Source organism: Haliaeetus albicilla, chromosome 23, assembly GCF_947461875.1.
Source record: "Haliaeetus albicilla chromosome 23, bHalAlb1.1, whole genome shotgun sequence".
NCBI classification, from domain to species: domain Eukaryota; kingdom Metazoa; phylum Chordata; class Aves; order Accipitriformes; family Accipitridae; genus Haliaeetus; species Haliaeetus albicilla.
In genome coordinates, this window is record NC_091505.1 from 23598855 (window position 1) to 23620042 (window position 21188).

Here is a 21188-nt window from a genome sequence, read left to right on the forward strand (position 1 = left end):
GACATGCTGTGAATGACTTTTTTCAGTATACGAAATCTGTATTGATGTAGATACAGAAGAATGATAGTGGTAGTTTAGAACTTGAACCAAAGTAACAAGAAAGTAAATAATCAGGGAAAGGTATTTCAGGTTTTTTATTTTGCTGTATTTAAGTGATCTACAGCTAAAAGACAGTAACTGAACAATTATTCAAATAGCATATAGAAGAAATATGGCAATTTTTTTGTTACAATGATTTCTTTTTGTAATGTGCCACTTGGTGTCACATTGCAGAAATGAAATTAAAAATCAAATGTCTCAGTCACTAGTTTGAAACACAGTAGTTGAAATATTAATCCTCGTGTATAAGAAGCTAATTTATTTTTTAAAACCAGACTCTTAAACTACATCTTTTGCAACACATAAAAAGTAGACAATCAGCTTTACATGTGTTCCCATTTCCTGTTCTTCTGCTGGTTTTGTCTACCTCATGGCAGGAACAAATCTCTGCATAGAGTTGTACGAGAGGCAGGGGAGGAAAACCCTGGACATGAGGAAGGCATTTTGTGAATAAGTGCTAGTTTAGAAAATAGACTTTAAAATATTTCTTAATATTTTACAGCTTAAGAAACGTTTCTTTTATCTGGTAATGTTGGTTGCAGATTCTCTCATACACTTCTCATGGAGCCTAAAAGGCTCCATGCGTTTATTACTCTTGACTTGAGATATCTTAAGCTATCTTAGGGCTCAGCACATCTGGTGTGGACATCTTAGCCCTGATCAGACACATTCTTACTTCACAGAGTTCAGACTTCTGACACCCTAAGGAATGCTCTCGCTCAGAATCCCACCAGCTTGGTGAGATGTCTGTTTCAGAGCTTTTGAAACCTGGCAGTACTTGGTTCAGACACCAGCTTTAAGAATTGGATGGTGACTGGTGCACACCTGAGCGGAGCTCTTTTTATCTAATATTTGTTGCTTTCTATTGAAAGGAGAAAACAAACAATGAAGATCAATGGCTGTTGCCTTCATGGTGTTTGTTTTCTCTCTCCAGTTCGTACTTCCCAGGGATCTCCCTTTGGGCTTAGCAAACACAAGGTTTGTTTGCTCTAGCCTAGTATAGTGCTACAGCCCATTCTCTACGTGGTTTTTTTGGCATCTGTGCAGGATTTAACGCAGCTTCACAGAAATGAAGGGTTAAACCTCATGTCCATTACCGAGTTTCTCTCTTCAGCCTTTGGTAGCATTCTGAGGTTTCAGCATCTGGTCTGGTGAAAATGGTCTTCTATTCACTTAGGTGAATCGCTTTGCGCAGTATGTGTCCATCTTGATTGTGCTTTACAATTGAACAATCGACCATTGCATCTCTGCAAGATGTGGGATTAGGGAGACTTTGTCTGCAAATTAAATAGGTGGTGCTTGAGTAGTTTTCAGTGGCAACTATTTTGGTCCTTGTTAGCTAGAATTTGTAACTTGTACGTGAATTCCTTACATTCTTACAAGCTGCTAGTTATTAAGCACTAAAATATTTGTACATGCTTATTAATATTTTACTTTTGTAACTGAGTGTATTAATCTACAGATGTTTTCTTATTTGCTGGTGTTTGAATTACTCCCTTTACTATTTGAGCATCAACATTGAGAGTAGTGCTGTAGGTCAATCATTGGGCAAAACTTAAAACAGAAAGCCCAATAACCTTGAAACATGATGACTTTTTTCATCGAACCAGAGCTTAAATAAAAACAACTCCCACCCTGTACAATTTAGTCAGTGGCAGCATATGAATTTCTGATTCTAGAATGGAAAAGTTGATGAGTATTTGATCTTTTTTTAACAATTTCCAAGTAATTTCTAACAAAGTGTATATGTAAATAAATCTAGTGTTAATGAAAATCTGAATAAGTTAAGATCAGAGAGGCAATTTCGGGTAGCTCTTGGCATTCTCTTGTGACTTGTACTTTTTTTTTTTTTTGCAGTACAAACTTTCCTCATAACTAATAATTGCTATTATAAGAACAACAACTTGGAAACAGGAGCACATACCAAACTGTTTTGTAAATTGAAAGACCTAGTAGTTAGAATATTAGTCAGTAGAGGTACATGTATTTGTACTGCATTATTCTATCTAATATTATGCTTTTCTTAGTATCAAGTTATATATCATCTATCTTTAAAACTCCTCTGGAAAGGAAAGAGTAGAAAAACCTGTTGGAGTTGCTATTCCAGAGGGAAGGGGTGCTTTGATCTTAAATGGTGAGGTTTCCTTGCTTTCGTCTCACCACTCTTACAGAATTCATTAATATAGCCTGTTACATATTTGAGACTTGGGTCTTAAACCTCAAAAATCTCTTAGGAGGTGGCAGACCAGGCAGAATTGTCATTCTCCAAGAAAGTAATATAAACACACACATTTATGTAAGTACTTACTTATTTAAACAGCTTGCTATAGGAAAGAATGTATAGTTTATGACCAATCTGAATACTTCAGAGAGCTTGGTGGTGCATGTACCTCTAATCTGATTAAGGGAATGCAATTTTGTCCTTCCTTTAAAGATGTGTACTTAGGAAAGAACACTGAAAGCTGCCTGAAATTAATAGGTGGTTTGTGATAGTTGCTTATTCAATTACTAAGCTTGCTTATGCAAAAAGACTTACTGTGAATATTTAGCATTTTTTCATTCCTCAGAGTTTTTGAGGAATGGGATGGGACTAGGGATGTGCCCTTCATGGCATTTGTTTTCTTTCTCCAGTTCATTCTTCCCAGGGATCTCCCTTTGGCTTCTGTAGAATACAGACTCGTAGTCTGTATTAATGAAGTTAAAAGTAAAGACATAGTAGTGTTTTTTTGTCGGATTTACATAAAATATTTTTAGCAGTAATTTTAAAAGTGGTGGTTATATTACCAGGTCTTCCTCGTACGGAAAATAATCGGTCCTGATGCTGGGCAGCTTTATGCAATGAAAGTATTGAAAAAAGCTTCTTTAAAAGGTACGTGTGTCTTTTGAATTGGAACTTTAGAAAATGGTTTTCAGTGCACCTGCATCTCTTAAATGACTCTTGTAAATACTTCTTTTTAAAATCTTTTTTTTAATCTTAAATTTTTTTCAGTGAGTTCATAGCTCTTCTCTGAAAGTACCTTTTTTATAGAGTAACTTAGAAGTTCATGTTTAAGAATTATTTTAAATCCGGACAGATAGCTGTCAAAGTTTAAAATTGCATTATTTAATTCTGTTTAGCCTTTTCATTACATTAAAACAAATTAATTTCATAAACCATTTTCCTTTTGTCTTTTGTCAAGTTAGAACTCTACTGTGGTTAGAATTGTTAAGTTATTCCCTTGTTATAGGTGCCATAGCAAGCTAAATTAATGTTTTGGCTTTCAGAAGGCACTTTAATGGATGTAACTCCACTGTGTGTAAATAGGGTCTCCTACTAGTTGAAGAGGAAAAAGTAATCTTAAAAGACAGAAAATATATATTCAGTACAGTTAGTTAATTCAGAGGTTGAAGTTAGCTGTCTGGAAGTGTGGATGTGAGCTTTTTTCTTGAAAGGACTATGGTTTATCCCAAAATATTGGGATGTGTTGGAAAAAAAAAATAGACATTAAGGAACCTGGGGCAGGTAAGAAACAAAATAGAATTTTGCTGTCTGAAAGTACGTGTTTTGTGGGAGATGTAAATAAGGTAACAAGGAAAAGTACTTCCTTAGACACCAACGGCTTTCCGTATGCTAATTTCTGCTCCATTTGTATTATACCAAATACATTTGTTTCATACTAGTCTTTTTTCTTTTTTTCCCCCTCAGTTCGCGATAGAGTTCGTACAAAAATGGAGAGAGATATATTAGTAGAAGTAAATCATCCATTTATCGTCAAACTGCACTATGGTTGGTATTTTTTTTGCTACAGTTTCTTTCAATACTTGAAGGCATAGCTGATCGTGTTCTTTCTCGGTTTTGTAGTGTCCATTTTAGTGCCCAAATTAGGTTCTTGCAAGTTTAAATCCCAAGACTAAAACCAGAACGTAACTACACATGTATATAAAAGTTTTCAGTTAAGTCCTTTTGAAATGTAAGAATTTTCCAGGAAATCTTTAAAGATTTGCAGAGGATTTTTTGTTTACTTTTCATTGAGTAAAACCAAAACACAGTAATTCACATACTTGGTGTTTTCCTGTTTGACAAAGGAGAAATAAAAGAACAGTATTTTAATGATCTCTTATGACTGAGGTTATCTGCTGTGAAGAAGCAAGTAATCATTCAATAGATTACCTCATCTGCTGCTGAATTATTTCAGTTCCATTACAAAAGTATTGCCTTTCACTTGAAACTTCCAAGTTGTAAAAGCATTCAGATCTGTTTTGTAGATCATCTTTGTCACACAACTATTGATTATTTTTTTAAATTATTTTTATAAAGCCTTTCAGACTGAAGGGAAGCTATATTTAATATTGGATTTTCTCAGGGGAGGAGATGTATTCACGCGATTATCCAAAGAGGTAAGTTCCTAAAATTTTATCTCCACTCAGTGTTAGACAGGTGGTTTCTTGTCAGTATAGGATTGTCTTTTGTAGCTGTTTCCCCCATATTTCCTGTCATAGTCAAGTTTTTAATAACTTGGTTGGGCTTCCCTTATGTACTCTAGAATATATTCTGTAAACTTAAGAAACATGAGTGTGTATTGATTAGTGGCCTAAGTCTTAATCTGGTATTTGCAAAGTACAGTTCTTTTGTCTAAAAGTGTTTTGTTGCTTGGAAACCAAACTGAAGTAAATCAAGATTTAGCAATAAAGGGGATGTATAGTTCTTATGCTCCTAGTCAGCTTAGGTGCTCCTGGAATTATGCATCTGTAAGACATTTCTGCTGCATTGTAAAATTTCATAATGCTGTAATACAAATCCTAATGCTTAATCTCACAAAGTGTGAACATTGGGTATTTTTGAGACTGCTCCCCTTCATCTAACACTGGCATGCAACTGGAACTTTAATTTTTCATTTCTATTTTTGTTTTCTGGAGAGTGAGTTTCAGAGGAGGGAATATGATGCAGCCTGTTAATATTTTTTTTAAACATTTGTCATGCAATATTTATTATATGTTTCCTTAAGTATTATGAACATGTTTATAAGATTTTTATTTTCTTTCTGCAAGCCTTTCATAAAGGTCTAAATTTTTAATGGCAGTTTCCCAACAACTTCACAGTAAGAGAGCTTTTCAGTGTTTTCACCAGTGTAAATACACTTAATATTGCTAATGCATCGGAAAAGACACTTTCTTAAATGAGAAAACTGTGTATGCGACTGATTTTTTTTTTTTTCATGACATGAAGGAAGTTGTTGTATCCCCAGTATGTAAGGCCATGAGCTAGTTTTTTCCCCATGTGCTTTTTGTAAAAATAAAGCTTTACTTTAGGAATGGGCAAAAGAGAAGGAAAAATTTAAAGGGGGTTTTGTTTCCCTTTTTAATAAAAAGCTGACCTTGGTTAAAACTGATCATGTCTAAGAATTGAGCTCAAAATTAATTAACCTGGAGGCTAAAATGGAGGTTAAAAGCTTAAACCGGCCGACTTGTAAAGGGTTATTGGAACAGTAGGTAGGAAAGAGGTCAATCTCTGCTTTGAATATAGGATGTCTAATTACAGAGGAAATTCTGGTATAGCAGGAAGAACTATTCTCTTGCACTAACACAGCTGGGATTACCGAGTATGTAACATTCTTAAGTAAGGGATGCAAGTCTATCCATAATAACACTAGCTAGGTGGTTGAAAGAGGTATGTATTCCCTTTGGGAATAAAGAAGTAATAATTGTCAAGTTTTCTTACTGTTAAGTCTCTACATGTTTTTTGGAAGACTTCAGTTACCTTCTATGATGGCTTTTAAACACTTACTGTGTATATAGAAAAGTCAGGCCTTTTTATTTTCTGGTCAGAAGACAAGGTATTTTCAAAAGAACATGGTAAAACAAAGACGGTGGACAATACACATGACGGTAAATTCCCCATGGCATTTCATACTTTCCACACAAGATTATTTTAAATGAATTGGATTTAGTATGAGGTTATTAAAATACTTTTGTTGGTGTTTAAGTTCTGACGTGGGCCTGAAAGTTCCAGCTGTGGAAGTGAAATGAGTATATAATGAAGTTTTCATTGGTAACATTTAATGAAGTTGACTTGCATCATGTTTGTTGACACAGAAAGCAGTTTTAAATGAAATTATTATTGGGAGATTGTAGATTACCATTTAACATCACTGCATTCCGAGATTTGCATTTTGGCTACTCCAAGGAGTAATGATATCCAAGGTTTCCTCTTGGTCTTTTGGATGTAGATGAAAAACAGTATCCACATTGCTCTTTAAAAAAATCAAGGTGAAACTTTGTGTAGTGTAACAGCTTTATTATTCATACAATATTAATACCTATCATTATGGAAATTAGGAGTATTTCTGTTGCCAGTAGAACAGATTACATATGTGCAATTCAAAGTACAGATCAGTGTACTACTAAATCACTAAGCCCAGTTACCTTAATTTGAGTCTTATTAGCTATCTACTGTGCAGTTGAGATGGCTGTTCTCCTTGTTCCTGTTGTTTTCAACAAATAAGGAAATAGTTCACTTAAACCTCAAATTCAATTCCAGTAATTTAAAGATTACTAGCTTCTCCAGTAATTGGTAGAACATGACAAGAGCCAAAGCAGGTATGATTCTTGTATATGAAATTAGAAGCAACCTGTTGAGTATTTAGGATAGGAATGCATCTCTCAAATGCTTTATGTGCAATGTCAATCAGTTTTTCAGTATCTCACTAGGGTTCTTCAAATTTCTTTTCCTAAGAAGAGCAGAGTAGGTTTTCTTCAACTCCCACTGCAGATTTTCATGTCATTGTTATTTTCACCAAAGTGTTTTATTTTGCATACTTTTTCCTAAATTATTTCTCCTTTTTTTTTTCCTAAATATTGTTAATGTGAGTTGACAGAGACAGTCACCTAATACAGCAGTCATATACTAAATTTTATGATGCAGTGGAAACAGTCTGTATAGGATTGTGGCAGAAAGACTGCTGGTGGTCAGTAACACCAAATAAAACAATTAAATTTATTACATTAAAAGTTAGCTTATGCTCTGCACTAACTGCTGATGTTTTTGTTTAAGTATTGCAGGTAGTTCTTTTGTATACTTGATGATTAGCCTATATTAGTATATAATTTCTGTTAGGTGAATTAATGAATTACAAGTTCTTAAGGTACTTCTAAAACTTATTCTGGAACTTAGGCAGACAGGAGTATTTTTTAGATTGCAGTTTTAAAAACTGAAGACAAGATCAGAAGGTAAATCTATACAGTTCTTATTAGGTTATGTTTACAGAGGAAGATGTGAAATTCTACCTCGCAGAACTGGCCCTTGCTTTGGATCACCTTCACAGCTTGGGAATTGTATACAGGGACCTGAAGCCAGAAAAGTAAAGTAAAATGTATTTTACCACTATTATGTGTATTTCGCTTGTTGCTTTGCATTTTCCATTATAGTGATGTAACAAATTAAAAATATTTTTGTTAGACTATGTAAACAAACATAAAATGTAAAAAATATATCTGTGATTAAATGAAATAATATTGGTTTGTTAAATTAATAACAAGTTGGAGATCAAAATTGTTAACTGTTATATTTTAAATGTTATATGTAAACATTCCTCTTTATGTGTATTGGTGAATGTGAATTTTAATTTTCAGCATTTTGCTTGATGAAGCAGGACATATCAAGTTAACAGGTAGGCAACACTTATTAGTATAGCACTTTCTGGACATATTTCTGTATAAGCTTTTAGTTATAAGCCTAATATAGTCTAATGATGGCTGGAGTATGTGTGAGTCAGTATTTAGCTGTTTAGAAAATTTTTTATTAGACTTTTTATAATAAACCTGTATCCCTTCCCTACATAATGATTCTTTATATAGTATTAAGTACTTTTATTGAAGTATTTTAGGTAGTCAGAGACTTGTATCTGATCGTTTTTGTCATTTATCAGATCCTGATGTCCATGCAGGTTCCACTGAAGTTAGTTTTCATGTTGACCAATATGTGTGTAGATCAAGTTGCAGTGTTAGCAGCAATATTGCTGTAAAGTGCAGATACTATTTGCTGTGGTTGAAATAGAAGAAATGTAGTTGAAAATACAAAACCAGACATTGAATGTGTTTTTTTTAAGAGAGCTTTAGTTCAGGTGGTGATATGTTAGTGACTAAAACTATCCACTATTCAGATTAGACAGTGAGCTGTATAGAGATTTACTGTGAAATGCCTTTTAACTGAAGATCAAGAGCTTACAGACACAGGCTAAAGTTGCTGACTGTGAGACTTATAAAAGGGAGCAGACATGCTTTCAGTGTAAAAAGATTTTAGTGCACAATAAGACTTCTGAAATGCTATGCTTTTTTTTTCTCCCTGTGTGTGTGTTTCTGCATTATCACTTTTAAATGCATACAAAATTGCAGAAACATGCTTTGAGGAACAATTAAAATACATACGTTCTAGGAAATGATATATACAAAAGACTGACTATTTGAAAACCAAATTACTATGAATTTCTGAAAGCTTACAATTGCATTTAAGGTGATGCTCTTGTATTAAAAATTTCATTATGTATTTTGATCTATAGATACTGCTATTAGATTCCAAGAGAAAATGAAGGTGTTTTTAAACTCTGAAGGACTTGATGGAAATCATGTTTGTAAAATGCATAATTTCTAAAATTCTGCATGATGTGTTTAAATACAATTCAATCCTAAAATTCTCACTTCCTTCTGGAACTGGAAAGAATAATTAATGGGATTATTGATTAGCAATCATTTCCCCCTTTTTAAAAGGGGACGCTTGAGAGCCTCGTCTTGAGAGTTGGGCTGATATCAAGGACTTGTATATTCAATGGCACTGTTCAAACTGGGAGAAAAAAGTATCCTGGGAATAAAGTGAGCAGACACGTAAGACTCTACTGAATTTGAGTCAGGTTGCAGAACCATGTTATCTTATATAACAACAATATTTTTAGTCTGATTTTATTTATTCATCATTCAGTAATACTAGACCATGCAGACTGCGTTCTCTTTGAAACTCATTGTTACTTTTATCCAATTTTTTGTGTGAATAAAGCAGGCAGTAAACAGAGAAAACGAGGACTTTTGATTATCTTAAGGCTCTAAATGTGTAATATTTCAAATGAGTTATTTTGTATAGCAATATTGATGGCTAATCATCAGTTTAATACGACTTATAGAATGGTTTTGGTGGTATGTAGTATACTAAATGTCTGTGGTATCTCTAGATACCTGCAGTTTCTTGTTTCGTGAAGAGCTAGGATAATTGCATAATATTCCTGAAAGCAAGCAAACAAAAGCTGTCAACACTTTGATTATGAAATACCATGTACAGTATTGTTTTTTTCTAAAGTTCTTTACTGGCTATATTCTTGTAATGCTGTTGTTGTAGACTTTGGACTCAGCAAAGAATCAGTAGATCAAGAGAAGAAGGCCTATTCTTTCTGTGGTACTGTAGAATACATGGCACCTGAAGTAGTAAACAGGCGAGGGCACAACCAGAGTGCTGACTGGTGGTCCTTTGGTGTTCTCATGGTACTGTATGCTTCACTGCTTACCTTGCTTAAGGTCACAAATACACCGCGTATGTCGAAGTGAATGTGAAATGATGTAGTTAGAATAAGCTTGTCCAGATCTAATTATGAATGCTTGGGTAAAGGGAAGAGAGAATTCAACAACTGACTTGCCACTGAAATAGCAACCAATCTGAATAAAATTTACTGTTCGCTTGCTTAGCCCTGTAAGGAGTACTTATCAGGAACCATAAAAATCATATGTGTAGTCCACTAGTCATTTAGAACAGTTGTAGTCAGTCTGAAACTTTAGTTTCTATATTCATTTTGCATGTTACTTGATAGTTAAAAGAAAAACTGAAGACTTGGTTTGGTGGCATATTAATTACATTTTTGTAAGAGTAAGCCTATTGAATGAATACTGGAGTGGAGTAGTGAAATAAGCCAGTAACTGCTAGCACTTATGCCTTTGCTATGATGTGTTAGAGCATCAGGCTGAAATAATGCATTTTGACATAAAAAGTGAAGTACTGGTTTAGAATTTATTTTTCTTGCTGTTTTTAGAGTATGGCAATATCTAAAACTTGGTTATGGAGGGGATTTTATTACTTTAAGTAGCTTATGGATGTAAAATATTCCTGCGTCATCACTACATTACACTTGCCACTGTTGTTATCATGTAAACTGCCACTGAAAACAAAATTTTATATCTGTGAACTTTTTTGATAATTTTTTAAAAGCTCAAGCCAGTATGTCTAATGTAGCGATAGGGAAGAGTATAGTACTTATCACTTTGTTTGAGCAGTTGGGGGAAGAAGTGTTGATTTAGATTAACATTTGTTCTTTTCAGTTTGAAATGCTTACTGGTACACTACCATTTCAAGGTAAAGATCGAAATGAAACTATGAATATGATACTGAAGTAAGTATATCTTCTTACTTTTTGGCAAGTCAGAAAATGTAATTTTTAAACATGTTTTAACAGCTTGTTATAACTCCTTGTCCTTGAAGAGCATTAAGCTAGAACAAGAACAAAAAAAGGCAGTGCCGTGCCCCCTCCTCCCTGCCCCAATAAGGTTTAGATCCCAGAGCATGCAAATGTTAGCAAGTATCTACAGGAATTAAAATCTTAGCGGTGACTTTGTATTTTCATTGTAGGTGTATAATAAAGATAAAAACAGTACAGTGAATTAGACCAGCATTATTTACCACTCATGTTGTTGTTAATACTCTCTTGCTACTGTTACAACATTCCTTATTTTGTAAGCAATAGTGAATCAGATGTTGCTTTGTGTATGTATATATGGAGAGTGCACTTATGTGCTCACATTTTTCATATTAAATTACCTTGGTTACAACAGAAGCTGTCTAACAAGACAGACGGGGTAAACTGGTGATTAGTAAGTGAAGTTGTTGGGCAAATATGTTCTCGTCTTTATTTGTGCTTAGCTAACAAAGAATTTCCTTTAGACCACATGCAGAGCCTTGGGCCTTTTGAGGGGATGGTAGTCAGGGAAGGGGGTGAGAGTTCTTAGCGACATACGGCAGCTTGAACTTACCCTGGATATGAGTTTATAGTGGTATTACCTGTGAAAGGGGATGGGTTAGATTTCTAGCCTCACTTGGAGCTCTAAGTGATGCTATAGTTCTGCAGAAGAAGTTCTTGCCTTAGCATAATTGTTTTCATAAAGTAAGCTTGGTAAAGTCAGTAAGCTTTTATATGATGTCTTCATGAGTCTCTTCTGGCCTTGATTCTGGTAGAGGTATTTTGGTGATAACTTCCTGGTGAAATGAAGGTATCTTTGAAAATACTTACATATTCCTGAGATAATTGTTTTATTCTATTTTAGCATAAAGCTGGGTTTGCGGGCTTGGGTGGGGTTTGAGGTTTTTGATCTGGTGTGGTTTTTGTTGGGGGGGGAGGTGGTTTGTTTCAGGTTTTGTTTGGGGTTTTTTGGTTTTGTTGTTTTTAAACCACTCGTGAAACCTAAAAGCTGATGAGTTGTAGAGTGTACACATTTAAGACTTAGGAGTAGATCTTTGATACATCAAATTGTGCAATGAAGTATATGTAGACAATTTTTAGTAAGATATGTTTCTTCTTACTTGTTCTCTGTTTTCTTTTAGAGCAAAACTTGGAATGCCTCAGTTCCTCAGCCCTGAAGCACAAAGTCTTCTGAGGATGTTGTTTAAAAGGAACCCATCAAATAGATTAGGTTGGTTCATTTATTTGGATCTTTGAAATAAAAGTAGTTGGGCTGAGTTGACTATTTACAGAAAGTAGTTGCTAGAGACTCTCAACCTCCAGATGGTCAGTAAGATTTGGGTTTAAATACCATTTCTTGTTAGCTTGGATCATGACTGCCTGGGTTTGTTCTAATGAATGATTACTTTCTTGGACCAGTGACTCTTAGCAGTGAGCCAAAGCTTTGACAGTGTCAGAGCAAAGAATATTGACACTCTGTATTTATGGGCTTCTTGTAGTCTGTTTGCCTCCCTGATGAGTTATACACTGCTTAATTGAGTATTTTATATCCTTGGAATATTTCTGTATTTACAATTCCCTCAAATAACCATGTCTCTACAAAATTTTTAGAAATGAACTAATTTTTAGTGCAATCTTCTTCAAAGACTTTACCTAAGTGTTTTAAATACAGTATTTTCTTTGTTTAGGAGCTGGTTCAGATGGAGTTGAAGAAATCAAGAGACATCCTTTTTTTTCTACTGTTGACTGGAATGTAGGTACAAAATTATCTGAATGATTAAGGCTGTTCTTAATTTTTCTGTGTGTTGTAGCATTGTAAGTATTTGCATCTCAATAGGGCACAATAAACACTGCAATACTGCTGACTTAGTTCTGGCTTCTACTATAATCTTACTTGGCATCTGGAGCTGTAGTGTTTGTGGTATAGAGAGTAGTAATTATAAATTGTACATTTACTTTTTAAATAATTAAGAGTAGCAGCATTCTAAAGCTTAAATTGTTTGTTAGAGCATTTGTAGTTGGGAGAGGATGCTGGTTTTCCCTATGTACAAGAATCCTTTTCTTTAGTAAGTGTCCATCTAGTGCTTCCATTCAGGGCACAAAAACTCACTGTGACTATAATTCTCTTTGACTTCTCTCTAGTTAGCCACAGCATGTTGCTATTTTATCAGTCATATTCCATTCACAGTTGGAAATATTGACTCTGGTGCTCCGACATTATCAGAAGTTGTACAAGTTCATGATTGCCTGCTTAAATTTTTAACAAGCACCTTGATGCTTTTCCTCTGTGGTTCTCTGTAATCTTTTGAGATGTGTTTCCCAGAAACATTCTCAAAACCGAGATGCTCTATATCAAATAAATCTGCTCTGAAAACACTCCTTTGCTATAATGCCTACAAAAGGATAGACACAATAAATAAGATGTTGCTGTGCTGACAGGGCTGTTGGCAATGCTAGCCAATACTGTGCTTAACTGCCTCTGTAAAGCTGTGGTCATTATCCTTCCCTGACTCTCATATTTACTTCTGAGAAGGTGGTTTTCTAGCTGTCTTTATGCAGCATCTGCCATAGAGTCCTGATTAGCAAGTAGAGTTTTTAGTAACAGCAAAACTCCACTGTTTATGTGAGTACACTTTGTAAGAGAAGGCTGTGTTATTATAGCTTGATTATCTACTATTTTGGTTTTTGAAGGGACTGATGTTGAAATAAATACCAGCAAGGATGTGTGAAAGATCTGCAGTTCTAACTCTTTATTTTTTCATTTTTTCATTTTTTCTTTCTTTTTTTCTTTTTTTATTTCACAGTGCTTTGTATTTATTTCAATATGTAGTGTTGATGACCACTTCTGTATTGTATCCCATTATTTCTTTGGGATGAATTCAGGTCGTGCCCCCCACCTTTTTTTTTTTAATTGAAATACATTGCATGTTCTTGTGCAGGAAGATTAAATGAAAAGAACTGCAAAAAGTAGGTCTGAAAGGATGAGAGAAACCCCAAGAAAATGTTCTCAGAACTTCCTGAACTTTGTATGGGGCTTTGACATCATTTGGCATGAAATTTTCTCGTAAATGGGACTCATTGCTGATTTGAGATCATTTGGGCAATGCATTTTTCTAAAGCATGTTGAATAAAGGAGGAAAAAATGGAGGAGCTATTGTTCTGCTTTCCTTTCCTTCCCCCCGACTTAGTTTAGTAGATTAGGAAAAACCTGGAATAGAACTTTGAGAATTGGCCATTCCTTGCCAAGAGGGACACACCTGTCACTCGTGACAGGTCTTTGTCTGGGACCCAGAATAGAAAGGTAAAGACTGTATGCCATATCTTCTCTTTGGGGAAGCTCCCTTTGGAGCTGTGTATTGTTTGAATTATAACATTTCCCGTAGCATTTCAAATCAAAGGTATGTGAAAGTAACTTAGTGTTTCTGTACATATTTGTTGTTTTCTACTTGCTCTATATTACTCACTCTTTCAGAAAACTGTTTTAATAAAACAGTAACATTTGAGTTGCTTTCCCTTTAGCTTGGCAAAATTACAGCACCCATGGAAGTTTCATTCACTCTTAATTACAAGACTTTGTCCTTCTACTTCAGAAACTGTTCAGAAGAGAAATTCAACCCCCATTTAAACCTGCTTCTGGAAAGCCAGAAGATACCTTTTGTTTTGATCCAGAATTCACAGCAAAAACACCAAAAGGTAATTGTGCATGGTTATAAATTGGTGAGATTCGTGGGACAAGAGGGGTCAAATTAATGTTACAACAAGAAGCTTTCTAAGAGAAAAAGCCAGTGATGACATTAAAAGGAAAGGGTGCAATGGGGTTCCAGTACTTTGAAGAAGCATGTTTTCTTCAGCGGGTTCCTATTCTTTGAAATATTCTGCTAAACTTTGATTTACCAACAAACACACACACACAAAAAAAGGAATATTAACAGCTGAATTATGTATGGTTTCTAGTTATGGTTTACAGTCAGACCTGCAGTGGTTCGGGGACTGGAAGTACTTAACACTAAAAGTACACTAAATTTGATTGCAGCAGTGCAGTGATTATTTTTAGGGTCAGTATTCCACTGAAAATGACTTGCTTAAAGTAACTTTCTTGAGCCTTTTAATTATTATAATTATTAAAATTAAATCTTAAAACTAGTATTATAATAATTTTTTCATTGAGCTGTTCCCCTCACTACCCATGCTGAATTTGACTTTACTTTTGAAAACAGTGATTCAAAGGTAGAGAAGGGTGGGGAAAATGTACAGTGGACTGGGTACCTGTACTACTAGGTCAGTTGCAAAGACATCTCAAATAGTTTGAAAAGCTTATGAAAATTTATTTTTAAAGTAGCTCTTAGATTATTGCACTGTGAAAATTTCCAAGTAACTGACCTTGGAAACAAAGACAGTAACTGCAAACACTTGTTGCTTAGTATGCTTCAAGTTTCACTTCAGGTTTTCTTTTGTGTATTTTTTTCTGTACTGCTGCATCCAACTTCTAAAACAACTTCTCATGCTTATTTGGAGAATGTCTATGGTTCTAATAGGCTACGCAGACTTATCAGGCTGTGCTTACTGTGAAAATTCAAACAGTGAATTCAGAGGTGCACATAATCTGAGGAAAATTTAGTTCTAATTATTCAGTAGTATCATCAATTGAATATTCTTGTATTGCCTCACTTGGGCCTTGCCAACAGCACATATACCACTGAAGTAGCAAAACCTGTGGGCACTCTTATTTGTGAGGCAGTCCTTGAACATAAGGCTGTGATCTTTTTCTTTCTCATAGTGTTGTGCTTCAGTAAACTGCTTCCTAAACACATGTATTCATACATTAGTTCCTACAGTGTTTTGCAGTTTTAGGTAGAACCCAGGCATGCTTGCTTTGTGTGTATTATTACAATAAGAGAAGACAGATAACTGACTCAAGTCTTATTCAACATCTAATGTTGCCCTTGTTTGCTTCCGTTCCCTCAAAATGTGTCTTCCAACATCTCTCCTGAATGCTAAAAAATAGCCTTGCTAGGATTTAGCTATGCTAATCAAATGCGTATGCCACTAGATTCTCCAGGAGTCCCACCTAGTGCGAATGCACATCAACTCTTCAAAGGATTTAGTTTTGTTGCGACTACTACTGTAGAAGATCATAAAATATCACCACTCACCAATATACTGCCAATAGTACAGGTAACATTTTATTTTTTGGGAAACCTTTTTGACATGCCAAAGACTGACCAATATTTAGTGTTTACAGTCTGGTTTTTTTTTGTTGGGGAGACTATTAAAATGTCCATTATTAAAATGCTTCCAGGGGATGTTTTGAAATTTGAAAAAGCGAGTTGCTGTTTTTCTGGAGGCAGAATTCAAAAGAGAAAGCATGGGCAAGCCGAAGAAACTTTTGCTGTTGGAAACAGTATTATGGCAAAGAGCATCTTGTTGCTTTAGGTGACAGTTTGTATGTGTTTGTTTTTTTAAAGCAACTTCATGGAAACAGCGCACAGTTTACTGATGTATATGAATTGAAGGAAGATATTGGTGTTGGTTCCTACTCTGTTTGCAAGCGATGTATACACATAGCTACAAATATGGAGTTTGCTGTAAAGGTACTTTGAATAAATGTCTCTGTTCTGAAATTATTGTGCAGTAGATTTGTGAATTTGAACACATGAACTTTCTAGTTGCTGTAGCTGTTTCTATACTGTGAGAAATTAAAAACAGTGTTTTCTTAATTTAAATTGTGTATTTGGCTTCTATAGCTCTTCTTTTTGTGGGTAAGGTTATGGCTTTGAAGAACTGGCTTTACAATTCAGTCTTGAGGCCTGAAGATACTGTATGATGGTGAGCACACCTGAAATAGAATTAAGATCCACAAGCATGGAGCTGGGCTGCAGGGAAGCAGTGATGCTTCAGACAGTCTATTGCATTTCCTTGTCCACTGGAGCAGAATAGACTGCATTAATGATACAGTTTTAACTGGTAGCAAGGAGAGAGCAAGAAATGAATAAACAGTGAGGTGTGAAGCTGGATGATCAATTGCTCATGATCAGTAAGAAGTAATGAACTCTAGAAAATTTTTTTATTCTGTTGTTGAAGTGAGACTATAAATACAAAAAAATTTCTTTATTAAATAGACTTTGTTTAGCCAAGTTGCTTTTCCTGTTGTTATTTTTTGCAGATAATTGATAAAAGTAAGAGGGATCCCTCAGAAGAAATTGAGATTCTCATGCGTTATGGACAACATCCAAATATTATTACTTTAAAGGATGTATGTACCTCTTTTTCTCTGCTACCTCTTATTACACAGTAGTCAATAAGTAAATATAGAGGTAGGGAGTTTACTGGGATTTATTAAATTTGTTTTCCATAGTAAAATAGGAGAGCAGTACATATAGTAAAGTGTTGAGTATTTCAAATTATGACATTGTCCTGATACTGATTTTCTTCTAAATGCTTTTTAGTTAGCTTGAAGTGAGAAATGATGTAAAGGTTAGAAATGTTGTATTTCCACTTACTTCAAATGAGTAGCTAATGTGTTGGTAATCTGAAAAAGCAGTTACATGTTGTCCTGCATAAGCAAAGTGCCAGCAGCTAAAATTTGTCCATGGGAGGGAAGAGCAATAGGGAGTGGTAGGGCTACTCTCCTGTTACAACAGAAGTTCCTAGACTGAAAAAAAAATATTTAATTCCGAGTCATGAATTAACGTTCGATTACCTCGATGTCTCACAGAATGACACATAAGCTTTCTTATGCTTCATGCTTTAAGGCTCTTGAATTGCAGAATGAAATTTTTCAGTCCCTGCTGTTTGTGCTTGAAGTTCATATGTGAATAGGTGAAGAATCTAGTCTGTAATTTTCATTTATCAGGATGTATAATTATAGATGATCTTTTAATAGATATGTGTGTATTTATGTATGTATACACTTGTTAAACTTCTCATCAGGTATATGATGATGGCAGATACATATACCTTGTCACTGAACTGATGAAAGGAGGAGAGCTGCTTGATCGAATTCTCAGACAGAAGTTCTTCTCAGAACGAGAGGCTAGCGCTGTGTTATACACTATAACTAAGACTGTGGACTACCTGCACTGCCAAGGGGTGAGTGATTTCTTCTATGACATAGCTTCTTTCACATTTCCTAGAACTAACAAATGCCTTTTGTTATGTGCTTTGCTTGGCTTGTTTTTATGGCAGAAAGGAAGAAGATTTCTGAGTATTTTATGACAAAGGTGAACAATATAAACAACTCGTCCTGTTATTCTGGCAAGTCCTTTTGACTCTACTTTTACAGTTTATGAAACAGCAGATACTTGTTCTCTTAGGCTTTTTGGCAAATGGTTGTGTTAGTTCCAGTTGCATTATGAGCCAGCAGGCTTTTTATGACATTACTTGAGCCAGAATTTTTGTTACTTTAAAGTTATGTAATTGTATAGAACTGTTAATAAGTATATTAATCTAGAGAATAGCTTTTATAAATTGCAAATTACATACAAATAAATGTACATGCAACTTCTAAATGATGGATTTTAAAATTTCTTTGTTTGAAGGTAGTGCATCGAGACCTTAAACCTAGTAATATTTTATATATGGATGATTCAAATAATGCTGATTCTATCAGGATTTGTGATTTTGGATTTGCAAAACAACTTCGAGGAGAAAATGGACTTCTTCTGACTCCGTGCTACACCGCAAACTTTGTGGCACCAGAGGTATCTTAAGCTGCCATGCTGTTTTTGATGCATCAAGTACTTAAACTTTTTAGCAGTGCTTTAAAAAAAAAAAAAATTCTGCTAGTTTTCCTCAAATATAATTATACGTACTTTATAAACACTGGTGCATATGTTTATAATAAACCCGCTTTAAAAGTAGCAGAATCTACCCTCTAAAATGAGATGTAAGCCTGTTGAGAATCCTAAGAGGTTATGTTCTGAGGACAAGAAATATTGTTGATAGTCACTGTAACCTGTATATTGAAAAATAAATAATCAAACCTCTGAAATTATCCTGGGATTGACTTACCCCTCCTTAGGCTGTGTAGTGGTATGGGTTTGGGGTGTTTTTTTAATATGTGAAAAGTCTTTAACACTCTTTGTTTTATAGGTTCTCATGAGACAGGGATATGATGCTGCTTGTGACATATGGAGCTTGGGTGTTCTCCTTTACACAATGTTGGCAGGGTGAGAAATGCTTCTTGGCTCTTTTGTTTACCTAAACTTCCAGCATGCTGCATGAATCCATGCTTTCATTAAAATCATGAGATATTACCTCATTGGTTTGAATGCAGAATGACAAAGACACTGAAGTGGAACAGGAAGCTATAAGCAAATGTATACAAAAACTAGGCTTGTCTTACAGGTAGGTTCAAAGCTTCTCTCTTCTACAGTGCATGACTGGGAGATGCCAAAGATGCTCTCCAGTTTCCAGGAGAGAACTTAGTCTGTGAAAGTGTGTGGTGGTCTTCTTCTTTCTCCTGCCTCTTGTCCTCCCCACGCTAGTAGCCTTGTAGTCCATCTTCTTGTATATCCTGCCACAGGCTGGACTCCTGGCCCTTCTGTAGAACACACTGGCTTGTAACCTCTTAAGTTTTCTAAATCTCTGAACTTTCATTAAGCACCATGAAGCGTTCAGTGGCCAAATGATAAAAGGTTTTCTGAGTTTTGCTCTAACAGAAGAATAGCGGTATTTATCTACAAGAAAAAGGTCTATCTATTGGAAACTGTTTCTCTTGATAAATTTGTACTTCTCCATGTAAAACCACCACCACCACCACTACAGTTCCGTCTTCAAAACTCAGATTGCTGTATGATTTAAGTGCAAGTATGCAGATATTGGGCAGTATACTGCCTGCACGCTTGAGAAACATTGTTTGAACAAAAGGCAGGTTGAAAGTATGGGGAAGAAATGGTCCAGCATGAATTCCTATGTTTCCATTTCATTACTCTTAAACTCATCAACTGAAAGACAAGAGCTAACTGGCTGGGACACTTCCTAAACCTCTGTTGATAATGCTGGTTGATCTTTCTTCTATGCAAAGCTTTCAAAGTACTAAGATAGAATGTATTAAGCTTAATTATTATGGTTTGCAAGCTAATTTGAAATCTAAGGGGTATTATGATACAACTACTTAATCAGAGTAAGATTTGGGTTTTATAGTTAAAACTAACTTGGTACTAGCCTATGATCATAGGAGATGCCAGAACATCATAATACATACTTAAGTGCTTCAGATTGGTTTTCAGATTTGTCAGTTTAATTCTTTCGAGTTCATCACAGTAGGATTTGTAGAAAGTAAGCCAAATGTACAGGAAACCCTGTAAACTGTTATAAGCCTCCAAAACTAATGATGTTGTGGTTTAAGCCTCCCAAACTCACTTAAGTAAATAACTATCATGAGAATTTTCTTGTAGCTTTTCCCCAAATGATAGATGTGTGTATATTGTGCTGAATCGCTGTCTAATTAAATGCACATACCTTAAATACAATTTTACTCCAGCTTTATTGGGCCATTCTGTTAGGGTACTGTTCCAGGTTTGGATTAATTTACATGCTCTGGTAATCTAGCGTAATTTGTGTTTATGAATCACTTCTATTTAACTTGAAAGTCTGCACTGGTTAGAATGCATTATTAAGAAACTAACTTAAGACATCTTTTTAGCCTGCATTTGCCATTTATTCTACTTGATTAACCACAATTATGGGGGAAAGAAAATAATACAGTTTGGAAGATGAAATGCTAATGTGAGAAGTATTTAATAGTATATAGTGTGTTTCTGCCAGCAGTGGGATATCTACTCAGAATGATTCACGAGATTTTTACCAATTACTTGCAGCTTCTTACGTATAACGAGGCCATTTCGGTTTTTGTTCTTTCGACAGCTATACTCCATTTGCCAATGGTCCTAACGATACTCCAGAGGAGATCCTGGTACGGATAGGCAGTGGAAAATTCTCTTTAAGTGGAGGCAACTGGGACACTGTTTCAGATGCAGCAAAGGTGTAAATGTGTTTTGTTTTGTTCTTCTGTTTTTTATAGAATTCAAATGAACATCTTCTGAACTGGATAAAACAGACTAGTCTAACACAGTAGTTTTCTATTATTACCTGCAAACTTTATTGCAATGAAGATCATCTAGTCCAACCTCCTGCTCAAAGCAGGGTCCGCTGTGAGATCTGACCAGGTAGCTCAGGGCTTTATTCAGTCTGACTTTAGAAACCCCCAAGGGTGGAAACTGAACAGCTTGCCTGGGCAGCCTTTTCCAATGCTTGGCTGCTGTAATGAGGAAAAAGCTTCTCCTAATTTCAAGCCAGAACATCTCTTGTTTTACTTTGTCTGCTGTCTCCATTCCTTTGGCTGTGCTGACTAAAGGAATGTCAGCGTTCTTGGATGCCCGGTCACACTGGTAGTTCAGGTTCAGTTTGCTGTCTACCAAAACCTCCTGGTCCTTCTCAGCAAAGCTGGTCCCCAACCAGTCTGTCCCCACCCCGTACTTTGGGGACAATTTCTTCCTTTCCAAGTGCAGGACTCTGCATTTGTCCTTGCTGAATTTTGTACGGCTCTGGTTAGCTCATTACTCCATCCTGCCTAGGTCCCTTTGGATGGCCACCCTGCCCTTGAACTCATTAGCTCTTTCC

The 21188-nt window shown here is 35.4% G+C and overlaps 1 protein-coding gene across 3 annotated transcripts in view; it reads left to right on the forward strand.

Moving 5' to 3' along the window:
* The window catches only part of RPS6KA6 (ribosomal protein S6 kinase A6), a 44683-nt gene that overhangs the window by 15358 nt on the left and 8137 nt on the right, over nucleotides 1-21188 (forward strand). For all 3 annotated transcript variants that reach the window (XM_069811561.1, XM_069811559.1, XM_069811560.1), the window contains 17 exons: nucleotides 2887-2968; nucleotides 3785-3865; nucleotides 4397-4476; nucleotides 7330-7436; nucleotides 7708-7745; nucleotides 9461-9603; nucleotides 10432-10502; nucleotides 11708-11796; nucleotides 12254-12318; nucleotides 14156-14258; nucleotides 15616-15740; nucleotides 16031-16156; nucleotides 16729-16818; nucleotides 17496-17654; nucleotides 18104-18265; nucleotides 18657-18733; nucleotides 20433-20550. In XM_069811561.1, the coding sequence (XP_069667662.1) occupies nucleotides 2887-2968; nucleotides 3785-3865; nucleotides 4397-4476; nucleotides 7330-7436; nucleotides 7708-7745; nucleotides 9461-9603; nucleotides 10432-10502; nucleotides 11708-11796; nucleotides 12254-12318; nucleotides 14156-14258; nucleotides 15616-15740; nucleotides 16031-16156; nucleotides 16729-16818; nucleotides 17496-17654; nucleotides 18104-18265; nucleotides 18657-18733; nucleotides 20433-20550 (1716 nt within the window). The remainder of the gene's footprint in view (nucleotides 1-2886; nucleotides 2969-3784; nucleotides 3866-4396; nucleotides 4477-7329; nucleotides 7437-7707; nucleotides 7746-9460; nucleotides 9604-10431; nucleotides 10503-11707; nucleotides 11797-12253; nucleotides 12319-14155; nucleotides 14259-15615; nucleotides 15741-16030; nucleotides 16157-16728; nucleotides 16819-17495; nucleotides 17655-18103; nucleotides 18266-18656; nucleotides 18734-20432; nucleotides 20551-21188) is intronic.